This window comes from Ceratotherium simum, chromosome 1 (genome assembly GCF_057802395.1).
Source record: "Ceratotherium simum simum isolate JZ-2026a chromosome 1, ASM5780239v1, whole genome shotgun sequence".
Lineage (NCBI taxonomy): Eukaryota > Metazoa > Chordata > Mammalia > Perissodactyla > Rhinocerotidae > Ceratotherium > Ceratotherium simum.
Genome location: NC_141900.1, coordinates 11,416,875 through 11,429,374, shown reverse-complemented (window position 1 = coordinate 11,429,374; position 12,500 = coordinate 11,416,875). Strand labels below are relative to the sequence as shown.

Here is a 12,500-nt window from a genome sequence, read left to right as displayed (position 1 = left end):
TTCTGATCTTCGTCACAATGACAGACACCCTTGTAAAACCTCTTGTTGCACTGAATTATACACTTAAAAATGGTGAAAATGGTCAATTATGTGTTATTATTTTACCACACACACGCAAACCTATTGTTGCACCCTCGTTAGCACTTAGGAGAGTTGTAAGCAGTTTCGTGAATCTGTTGTTTACTGTCCCCTCCTCTGTCAGAACTCAGGCTCAGTGTGGGGGCCTCCCCCGTCTTGCACCCTGTAGTGCACAGCATGGTGCTAGGAGCAGAGCCAGCACTTAAAAATTACATGTTGAATGAATAATGAATTAGAAGACAGCTCAGAAAGCCCCACTTACAGCCCTTTCCTGAATCATTTCCTCTCTTGTGCCTCTGATCTTGCTTCCTGCTCAACATTCTAAGGTTGTCCAGTCAATGCTCATCTAGAAACTTTCTCAGTGTGAGGAGCCTCCATTCAGGGGCACCCCAGAAGTCTGCAGGCCCAGTGTCTCCCTGGTGTCATCCACCCAGGAACAGCCCAAGAAAATGGTCAGGGGAGGACCAGCCTGAGGGGCTGGGCCTGAGCCTGCCCTCTGATCCGTGCACTCACTAGTCGCTCTCTGAGGGTCCTTGGAGACTCTGGGCGGCCACGCTGCTGCCACCCAGAGCCCCACCTCACTGCTTTGCTCCTGCTCAGGTTCCTGCTGATGATGGGCGTGCTCTTCTGCTGCGGAGCTGGCTTCTTCATCCGGAGGCGCATGTACCCCCCACCGCTGATCGAGGAGCCTGCATTCAACGTGTCCTACACCAGGCAGCCCCCGAACCCTGTTCCAGGTCAGCCAGCCCGTGTTCTTGTCTCTCCTCCCCACAGTTTGTGTGTCCTCTGCAAGCATTTGAAAAGGGCACTGCCACGAAATATGCTAGAAGAAAAACTTCAGGCCATATTTATTCATTTAAGTTCTGATGATCAACCTTGCTGTGCATTTGTACTTAGAAAAAATGCATCGTCTATTGGATTGTATGTCTGTCACTTCATATTCCCACCTAATTACTGGTGTTTCTTTTATGCATATTATTTGCTCTTTGTCTTTTTCTTTAAAAATTATTTTATGTATAAATCTCCATGTAGAAACAGTAATGTCCCTGCCATTCTTACTGCCCCTGGGCTAAATATTAATTATGTTACTAAATGGTAATTTTGCTTAGATATTCTGTCATTGCTGATCATTTGTTGTCTTCTGTTTTGCTTTTTACTCATTCGTTCAACAAGTATTTATTGTGCATTCCAAGTACTTATAAACAGTGCTTCTATAGATATTTTTGCACAAGTTACATTTGACCTGTTTAGCGAACATTACCCGAAGTGATGCTCCAGGGTCAAAAAGAATTAGTGTTTCTTAATTCTTATAAAACACTGCTGTAACTATCTAAAACTTGCATATACTGTGGTGAGTGAATTTAAGCCTCTCTTGGGACACAAGCTAGTTCCCTATTTTGACATTATATGTAGGATGTTTCCCTTCCCTTCGATGGCAGCTTCTGAGGAGAAGCGGGAGCTGAGGCTCCAGAGCGCTTGTCAGGCTTATTAGAGCTCCTGTCTCTGTGGGGTGAGGCTGGGCAGCCAGCGCTGCTCCCGTGCACACTGCTCTGCTCCCTGTCAGAGTTTCCACCTGGGGGTTCTCTCTGTTCATTGCACCGCAGGTAGACAGTCAGAATTCCAGGAGCAGTTCCTGCCTTGGTTTTTACAAAGTTTCAGTTATGCAGGATGAATAAGTCCTAGATATCTGCAATACAGCGTGGTGCCTATAGTTAATAATACTGTATTGTATACTTAAAACTTTGCTAAGAAGATAGATCTTGTGTTAAGAATTCTTATCACAATAATAATAATAATAATTCAGAAGGTGGGAGGAAATGTTTGGAGATGATGGAGGAGTTTATGGCATATATTGTAGTGATGGCTTCACGGTATATGTTTATCTCCAAGCTCATGAAGTTGTATACATTAAATATGTTCAGCTTTTTGTATGTCAATCATTCCTCAAAAAAGTGATTTTCATAAAAAAAAGAAGTAGGAGGGTTGAGCGTAAGAGGAGTTTTCTCTCTTCTGTTCTCAGGATGCGAAGAGAGCGGAGGTGGTCATTTGTTGATTTGCTCTTTCACAGTTTTCTTCCGCCAGATGCTCCCTAAGTTTTTCTTTTAAAAAGAATGATCTTTATGATTTTTTAAAACGTTACTCAAAGATTTGAGTATGTATTTTCCACAGCAGTCCAGAGGCTGCTCCACCTTATCCTTGCACTCAGGGTTGGTGCCACTTTTCATATGTAAGTGGGTTTTTATCCTTTCATACTTGGAAATATTTGAATAGTTTCAAATTTTTGCTCTCGCACAGGGTGAAGTGCATATTTTCAGTTAAAACGAGAGGCTAAGGCTAGATTTTATCTGGATTAGTCCAAGTTTTCAGTCCTTTGACATTTTTTCAAGAAAGAGGCAGTAGATCAGAGAAATGGGTCAAAGACATGAATTTCCTCTTCCTTTCTGTCTTCACTACCTGGATTTTTAATGCAGGGAAAAGTAGCCCATGTCCCACTTGGCTACAGGTGCAAGATGCTGTGTGTCCTTTGTCCAGAGTGCTGCCCGAGTGTCAGGTCTGCTGCTCCTTTCCTGGACTGGGGTGAGCGTGGTAAGCAGGTGATGCTCTCAGCTGCCTGCCGCACGTGTCCCCGTGGACATGTGCAGCACCTCAGGATTTCCACACAAGAGTGCTGAGCGTCCCCTACATACCTTCTCTCCTCATGCCCGTCTCTTTCCTACATGGAAGTGCACCCTATGTCTCTAACTGGAATCCTAAGGCCCCTTATCAACCACACCCAGTAAATAGGTCCTCAGATCCTACCAAGTCTTACTTCAGACTCTTACCTCACTCCTGAGCAATGCCTGCTAAGAGTTTTCCCAGTCACTGGTCTTTTCCAGCTCTTCTCTGTCTTTCACATTGCCACCAGAAAGTTCTTTAAAAAAAAAAAAAAGCACATAGGTCATGTTATTCTTCTGCTTAAGGGTCTCTGCCAGCTCCCTTTGCTCCCAGCAAGTCCACACTACTTAGCCAAGGACACAGGGCTCTTCATAACCTCAGCCGTCTCCCACCTCATCACCCATCCTCGTGAGCGGCCTGCTCTCTCAAGTCCTGCCATCTCATTGGGCCCCTAGACATGCCCTCCCTCTGCCTGGAAAATGCCCCCATAGTGGAATTGTCCCAAGCCATTTCCCTTCTTCCCCTTTCTCTCCTGGGTGCTCTTCCAGGTTCTTTAACAACATTTACTGTGGTGAGTTTTAATCCCTTATATATACTTCGGGCCTACCTCAGGGCCAAGTGCTTTGGCAGGACTCACATCTCAGGCAGCAAGCAGACTCATGTCTTCCAGCTGAGTGAACTCATCCACCTGGGGTTGGGATTTACTGTGGCCACACGCAGAGCCTGGATCCCAGGCCTGCCTGAAGTGCTCACTCAGCCCACATCCACCGCACACCTGCACAGGTGCTGCGGGTACGCTGGACACTGGAGTGCAGCCTGGTTCCAGCCCTCCCTCACCCCCTTATGCTTTGCATGGTTTGCACAACCATGTGTGGGAGCCCTGAGTAGTTGCACAAATAACCATGTAGTCACTGGCTGTGGTGAGAGCTATGGGGGAAAAGTTCAGGATGCTGGGAAGCCATGTAAGTGGGGCACTCAATCTGGTATACAGGTGGAGGGACCAGAGAGTATGTAAGAATACTTAAGTAGGGGCCAGCCCCGTGGCTTAGCGGTTAAGTGCGCGCGCTCCGCTACTGGCGGCCTGGGTTCGGATCCTGGGCGCGCACCGACGCACCGCTTCTCCGGCCATGCTGAGGCTGCATCCCACATACAGCAACTAGAAGGATGTCCAACTATGACATACAACTATCTACTGGGGCTTTGGGGGTGGGTGGAAATAGGAGGAGGATTGGCAATAGATGTTAGCTCAGAGCTGGTCTTCCTCAGCCAAAAGAGGAGGATTAGCATGGATGTTAGCTCAGGGCTGATCTTCCTGACAAAAAAAAAAAACAAAGAATACTTAAGTGGGAGTGAGCTCAGGGAGGTACGTGAGACAAAATTGGCCAGTGAGCCTCCTGTGGTGTTCCTTTCCCACCAGCTTTTAACATTCCCACCAAGAGTCCAGAGCTGCAGAGCTCCAAACAGTTGCTCTGCCCTGGTGGCCCCAGCACAACTGCAGGATGCTTTTGAAGGTGGGATAACTGTAGGAATGTAGGACAGGAGAGACACCAAATAAAAAATAGTGAGTCCCTCTGCAAACAGTGGAGAAAGACGGCTGGTGAATCACCAGTGAGCAGCTGTTGAGGGCCGAGCACAGCCTCTTTAACGTCTTGAACAGAGTTTGGTATGAGCGGATTCCACCCCGCAGTTGGGGGCATTCAGAGAATTGGGGGCCATTTATTTATCTTCCAAGACCTCTCATGGAGGGAGTCACCATTGGGGCCGAATGAAAGAGCCCATTCACCACCTGTTGGGAGATGATGATTTGGGTGTCTGCATCCCTCTACAGTGAGTCACAGCTGCTGCTTAATTCACCATCTACCTCCCATTTGTATAGTTCTTACAGGCCTGTAAGAGGAAGAAATAGTCAATCCCAAAATATACCACAGTATCATATGAAAACAAGGCTGGCTTTATTCCATGGGAGTATATAATTTCCATAATTTCACTACAAAATCAAAGGCTGTGTCATTTGTTAACAGCACTAAGCTTGGGAGGAATTTAAGTTCTTTGATTTGATTCTTTAGAAATAGTAATATTGAAAAGAAATAGGGTCTTTTGGTTTTTCAGTGATTTCGGTCTGAATGCCCACCTTGTCCTGTGAGTGAGATTCATCCCCCTGCAGCTGTTTCTGAGGTCGTGTAAGGCCCAGGGGACTGCTCCCTTGGGAGTGTGCCGTGTAAGCATAAGGCCGTAAGGCCACATGGAGCTTGGCTGACTAGCAAGAGAAACTGAGTGCACTAGAGTGCACTAGTGTTACATGGTAGGCCCACAGGATGAATATCATGCCCAGGAGGAGCCTGGCCAGTGCTAAGGAAAATGGTATCTGCGCGAAGCACGGAGCAGTGTTTGTAGATTTGCTGAGCTGGCTCCATTTTTCTTCTACTGCTTGTCCAGGGGAGGGGAAGTGCATTCTGGTGAGCTTTGCTTATTCATGAAGAAGAAAAGGCAGAAGGTTTTAGAGAACCAATACTCATGCACTGGAGGGCTGCAGCTCATATCCTGGTATGCAGAGGGGCACACAGTGGTGTTCCAGCCGGGACCAGCCTCCCAGTCCAACATGGCCGAGGGCAGAAGAGCAGAGATCTGCGTAGTATGAAGACGCTCATAACTGGGAGGGGAGGAATGTGGCGGCATCGTGGTTCTAAAGGCTTGATATCGGTTGGAGCAGGACTGCAGGGGAAGAGACTGGCAAATGAGGTGTGGGCACTGAGACTCAGAGGTTAGGCTCTAAGTCTGCCCAGGAACCAAAAACAGCAAAGGCTGGAGCCGCTGGTTGGAGATCTCAGGGTCTATGATCCAGCTCCTTTGGGCCTCGAGCTTGGTGAGGGAGGTGCAGATGACAAGTGGGAGGAGTGCAGAGCAGCTATAGTTTGGGAAACAGAAAGAGGCACCTGGACAGGGAGTCAGGAGGCCTCAGGTCTGTGAGGCCTAGGGTGGGCCATTGTCCCTCCCCAGCCTCAGCACTCCATCTGCAAAGTGAACCTGTCTGAAGAAAAGACTCCTGCTCTTAGCTAGTCTTTATGTACAGAGGTGGCCAGAGTGTAACCAGAGAAAGTCAGAGCTCCCTAAACCTACAGCCCCCCAAATCCTTCCCTGATATGCTACTGACAGGGACCATGGATATGCCCTCCTTCATTGAGAGGACAAATAGACATCATTCATTCATTCAGAAAATATTAGCTAACTGGCAGCAGCCCCTGTGTTCACACAGGAGGAGAGGTGTGAGTAGGACATCCTCTCTGCCCTTTAAGAACTTATAGAACGGTAGGGGGTGGGGAAACAGGAGAAGGGGGTCAAAAGGTACAAACTTCCAGTTGTAAAATATATAAGTTCTGGGGTGTAATGTACAGCATGGTAACTATTGTTAACAATACTTCATTGTATATTTGAAAGCTGCCAAGAGAGTAAATCTTAAAAGTTCTCATCACAAAGAAAAAAAATTTGCAACTATGTAAGGTTATGCATGTCAACTAAACTTATTGTGGTGATCATTTCACAATATACACAAATATATCAAATCATTATGTTGCATACCTTAAACTTATACAATGTTATGTGACAATTATATCTCAATAAAACTAGAATGAAAAAAGAACTTTTAGAACAGTGGGAAAAATATAAAAACCTTGGCTAAAGCAGAGATATGGATCTGGAGGAGAGCAGGGGCTAGATTTTAGGGAGATCTGAGCAGTGGCCTCAACTGAACTTGGTGCACACAACATTGAATGTGGGGGGGGGGGGAGTCAAGGAGGCTATGAAGGAAAAGATGATTAAGTTATAGTCTTGTCTTCTTTATGGGATATTTTGTGGCGACTTAAGTTGATAGTCAAAACCAAGGCCATGTCACTGTAGCAAGACAAGTGTAAACTGAGTTTAGAGAAGGCGGTGCTGGGCGATGTGTTATGTAGAGTGGCCGTAATTCCAACTGTGTAATCAATTTGTAAACACATGCATAGAGAGAGATGGAGAGAATAGTTGATAATGACATCTGTGGTGTTAACGTGATTTAAATTTTCTTTAAAAATGGTTTCCTTAATACTGATTTTTTTTAAAAAATAGAATAGAAATAGATGACCCACACGTCAGTGGACAGCTGATTTTTGACAAGGGAGCCATGAACATACAATGGAGAAAGAAAAGTCTCTTAAATTGATGTTGTTGGGAAAACTGGATAGCCAGGTACAAAAGAATGAAAGTAGACCTTTATCTTACACCATATGCAAAAATTAACTCAAAATGGATTAAAGACTTGAACCATAAAACTAGAAGGGAACATAGGCAGTTCACTCTTCAATATCTATCTCAGTAGTATCTTTTTGAATACCATGTCTACTCAGACAAAGGAAACAAAAGAAAAAATAAATGGGACTCCTCAGACTAAAGGACTTCTTCACAGTGAAGGAAACCATTAACGAAACAAAAAGACGTGGGCCGGCCCCGTGGCCTAGCGGTTAAGTGCACGTGCTCCGCTACTGGCAGCCCGGGTTCGGATCCCGGGCGCGCACCGACGCACCACTTCTCCGGCCACGCTGAGGCCATGTCCCACATACAGCAACTAGAAGGATGTGCAACTATGACATACAACTATCTACTGGGGCTTTGGGGAGAAGAAAAAAAAAAGGAAGAGGATTGGCAATAGATGTTATCTCAGAGCTGGTCTTCCTCAGCAAGAAAAAAAAAAAGAAGAGGATTAGTATGGATGTTAGCTCAGGGCTGATCTTCCTCATTAAAAAAAAAAAAAACTGAAAAGACAACCTAACAATTGGGAGAAAATATTTGCAAATCATATATCTGACAAGGGGTTAATATCCAAAACTTATAAAGAACTATACAACTCAACAACAAAAAACCCAGTTAAGAAACCAGCAGAGGATATGAACAGACATTTTTCTGAAGAAGATATATAGGTGGCCAACAAGGCACCTGAAAAGATCTTCGTCACTAATTTTTAGGGAAATACAAATCAAAACTACACTCACCTCACAGCTGTCAGAATGGCTATTATTAAAAAGACAAGGAACAACATGTTGGAGAGGATGTGGAGAAAAGGGAACTCTCATACACTGCTGGTGGGAATGCAAACTGGTGCAGCCACTATGGAAAACAGTATGGAGATTTCTCAAAAAATTAAAAATAGAACTACCATATGATCCAGCTATTGCACTGCTGGGTATTTATCCAAAGAATGTGAAAACACTACGTTGAAAAGATATATGCACCCATATGTTCATTGCAGCATTATTCACAGTAGCAAAGAGTTGGAAGCAACCTAAGTGCCCATCAATGGATGAATGGATAAAGATGTAGTATGTGTGTGTGTGTGTGTGTGTGTATATGTCTTGAAAATACTACTCAGCCAAAAAAAAAGATGAAATCTTGCCCATTTGCAACAACATGGATGGACCTTGAGGGTATTATGCCAAGCGAAATAAGTCAGACAGAGAAAGTCAAACACTGTATGACTTCACTCATAAGTGGAAGATAAAAACAACAACAACAAACCAGAGATACAGAAACTAGATTGGTGGTTACCGGAGGGGAAGAGGGGAGGGAGGAGGATGAAAGGGGTGATTAGGCACATGTGTGTGGTGATGCATGGTAATTAGTCTTTGGGTGGTGAACATGATATAGTCTACACAAAAATCGAAATATAATGATGTACACCTGAAATTTATACAATGTTATAAACCAATGTTCAATTAAAAAAAAAAAGTAGATGGAGTATTCCCATTGGGAGGTACATTTTTATTCCTTTCCAGCAGTGCATTTATAGTGAGTTCATTGATGGTTTTCTGAGTGTTCTGATGTCTCAATCCTATACTAAACCTGTCAGCCTGCAGTAACAGTAGTGGCCAGACTAAATGACACCAACTACCGGAAAATGGAAATAGTAGGGAGTGTGTTTTGACAGTTTAATTACCTTGCAAATCAGAGCTGAAACACAAACAGGGCTGCTTCAGTTGTGAGGACTATCTGTTTTTTTACAGCTGATGAAATAAACATAATTCTTCTATATGATGCTGCTTCAGGTACGCAGAGACAGCGTTTGGACTGCAGTCACCTGTCCACATCTCTATCTCCTGTGGCTTTAAGGTTTCTGTTGGGACACTGGTGTGTGGCTGCAGTGGCTCTGAGAGCCCTGTGCTTTGTGCTGAGAGCCCTGAGATCCCCAGGTGATGCAGAACAGTGGAGTGCTAGGTGTTTGATAAAGAAGAAAAAAATGGGCAGTGATGGCAATAGTAATCTCATACAGCACTATAACTGCAAAGTATATAAAACAAAAACTTAGAAATAAGAGGAAAGAATGATGGAGACTGTAGGCATGCCAATGCATTACTATTAATCTGATCAGAATATAAAAATGAACAGAATATTGAAAAGAATTGATCAAATTTTACACCACCATGGAAATCTGAATGAGTTTATAAAAGCAGAAACCACATACCTCGGGTCGGGACTAGGAGGCTCTGGGTTCCGTTTCTAACTTCACGCCTCTCTAGCAGATCTTGGGAACATGACTCAGTTTCTCTAAGCCTCAAGCTCCTACCTGTGAGGTTGAGATAATAGACTTTCTTCAGGTAATTCATGTGAGAAAATTCTTACACAGTGCTCAGCACAGGGCCTGAGACAGCATTCCGTGCATGGCAGTAATTGCTGCTACTACTAGGACTAAAACTTGTAGATTTAAGAAATCTATAAATGAGCAAATAATCTGCACCCACTTGGAAATAAAAGAATACTCCCCTAAATTATTTGTTGAGTAAATAAAAGGTAGGAGTTCAGGAGAACCCTGAGGTCCTGATCTCACCCCTCATTCCAAACCTGCCCCACCCAGTCTTCCCATCTCAGTAAGTGGCAACTCACGTTTTTCCTTGCTCAGGCTAAAAGCCTTGGAGCCATCTTGACATTTTCCCCCATCTCCATCTCCACTGCTGCCACCTTTTATTCAGATGGTCACGAGAGCCTCCTAACTAGTCATCTGGCTTTCCCATTCTCCTGCTTCAGTCGCTTTCCAGCAGAGTAGTCACAGTCAAAACAAGGAGTCAGAGCCTCTACTCACAGCTCTCCACAGGTCACCCACCTGGATCAGGTCAGAAGTCCTGACAGGGGCCCAGGAGACCCCTCTCCATCTCTTTGCATCTCCCCCTCCTGCTGCTCTTCTGTTCCCACCTACCTCTCCTACTGCTCATTCCACTCTTGCCACACATTGGCTTCCTGCTTTTTCTTAAACCTTCCAGGCTGCCATGTTAGTAACTTCTACACTGCAATTCCATCTACCTGAAAGGCTCTTTCTCCATCTACAGCCTCCCCCCATACACACAGTGTGCTCCTCCATCACCCTCCCCGCGTGTACACACGGCGTGCTCCCCCATCACCCTCCCAGCGTGTATACACGGCATGCTCCTCCCATCACCCTCCCCACTTGTACACACGGCATGCACCTCCATCACCCTCCCCGCGTGTACACACGGCATGCTCCCCCATCACCCTCCCAGCGTGTATACACGGCATGCTCCTCCGTCACCCTCCCCCCATGTACACACGGCGTGCTCCTCCATCACCCTCCCCGCGTGTACACACGGCGTGCTCCTCCCATCACCCTCCCCGCCTGTATACACGGCGTGCTCCTCCATCACCCTCCCCGCGTGTACACACGGCGTGCTCCTCCCATCACCCTCCCCGCCTGTATACACGGCGTGCTCCTCCATCACCCTCCCCGCGTGTACACACGGCGTGCTCCTCCATCACCCTCCCCGCGTGTTACACGGTGTGCTCCTCCATCACCCTCCCCCCGTGTACACACGGCGTGCTCCTCCGTCACCCTCCCCCCATGTACACATGGCGTGCTCCTCCATCACCCTCCCCCCATGTACACACGGCGTGCTCCTCCATCACCCTCCCCGCGTGTACACACGGCGTGCTCCTCCATCACTCTCCCCGCGTGTTACACGGTGTGCTCCTCCGTCACCCTCCCCCCATGTACACACGGCGTGCTCCTCCATCACCCTCCCCGCGTGTACACACGGCGTGCTCCTCCCATCACCCTCCCCGCGTGTACACACGGCGTGCTCCTCCATCACCCTCCCCGCGTGTACACGCGGCGTGCTCCTCCATCACTCTCCCCGCGTGTTACACGGTGTGCTCCTCCGTCACCCTCCCCCCATGTACACACGGCGTGCTCCTCCATCACCCTCCCCCCGTGTACACACGGCGTGCTCCTCCGTCACCCTCCCCCCGTGTACACACGGCGTGCTCCTCCATCACCCTCCCCCCATGTACACACGGCGTGCTCCTCCATCACCCTCCCCGCGTGTACACACGGCGTGCTCCTCCATCACCCTCCCCGTGTGTACACACGGCGTGCTCCTCCATCACTCTCCCCGCGTGTTACACGGTGTGCTCCTCCGTCACCCTCCCCCCATGTACACACGGCGTGCTCCTCCATCACCCTCCCCGCGTGTACACACGGCGTGCTCCTCCATCACCCTCCCCCCGTGTACACACGGCATGCTCCTCCATCACCTTCCCACACACGCTTACACCTGGTGGGTTCCTTCATTTCCTTCCGGTCTTTCACCTTCTCACATGACCCTCTCTGTGGACACAATGAAAAGTTGCACTTCTTTCCTCCCTTGTTTTCTCTTTTTTCAATCTCCCTGCTTTATTTTTATCTTTAGCACTCATCAACAACTAATATACTATATATTTTTGTTGTCTGCCTTGCTTTTTGACTCTCCACAATGCAAGCACCATAAGGACTTGAGATTTTCTGTTTTTGTTTTACTGTGTCCTGAGTGCCTGGAGCATTGCTGGCACATAGTAAGAATTCAACATTTGTTGAATACATAAGTGAATAAAGGAATCAATGAAACTATTAATACAAAAACATATGCAATGTATGGAAGCTGACTTTTAGAAGTAAGTTCATAGCCTTATTCTTGTTAAAAGTATAAAATATGAAAGCAAATGAACTGTCCTCTCCTTAAAAAAAGTTCATAAATTAAAAAAATAAACTCACATAAGGCAGTAAGAAGCAAATAATAAAAATATAAATTAATTACACAAAACAGAAAAATAGATTTGCAAATCTACAAGTTAGTGCCTGGTTAAAAAGTAGTAAAATAAAGGACACTGCAAGTCCCACCCCTAATAAATTCAATCAGTAAAGCAGGAAAAAGAAAAATAAAATGATAAATTAAAACGTCACCAATCTAGAGGAGATTAGAAATTACAAACAAGTATTCATGAAATGGAAAATCTTGGTAAGATAGAAAAGGGTACATTAGTGAAGATGCATCAGAATATTGAAAATTTCAATGGACCAAAAGGCAAGCAAGAGTTTGAAGGATTTTTCTAAGAATTAGCTTCCAGAATGGCTCTAAATTCATATAGTATCTTTGAAACTTTTAAGAGAAAGTTCATTTTAATGCTGTATGAATTACTAAAAGTGTAGAAAATTATGGAAATCTACCTAATTTGTTTTGTAAAGCTAGTGTAACTTATAAACAAACACCAAAATAAAATTATATTGAATTATGTTTAATGAGCAAAATGCAAAAATCCTAGGAAACTGAATTAAACAACATGTCAAAGAAGTAAACTACTGTAACTAAGCATGGATCTTCCTAAGAGAGCAAGGATAGTTTAATGTTAGACAAGCTATTAACGTTGTAAGTTACATCAAAAAGCAATGATTGGCAGAGGGTTCTGGGAAGAAGGCAGAG

At 45.5% G+C, this 12,500-nt stretch overlaps 1 protein-coding gene across 4 annotated transcripts in view; it reads left to right on the top strand.

Moving 5' to 3' along the window:
- Positions 1-12,500, top strand: part of VOPP1 (VOPP1 WW domain binding protein) — a 137,917-nt gene that overhangs the window by 88,332 nt on the left and 37,085 nt on the right. For 3 of the 4 annotated variants that reach the window (XM_087434243.1, XM_087434174.1, XM_014793666.2), the window contains exon 4: positions 679-815. In XM_087434243.1, the coding sequence (XP_087290369.1) occupies positions 679-815 (137 nt within the window). Of the gene's footprint in view, positions 1-678; positions 1,189-12,500 lie in introns of those variants that run through there. The other variant, XM_087434096.1, reaches the window with a different exon arrangement.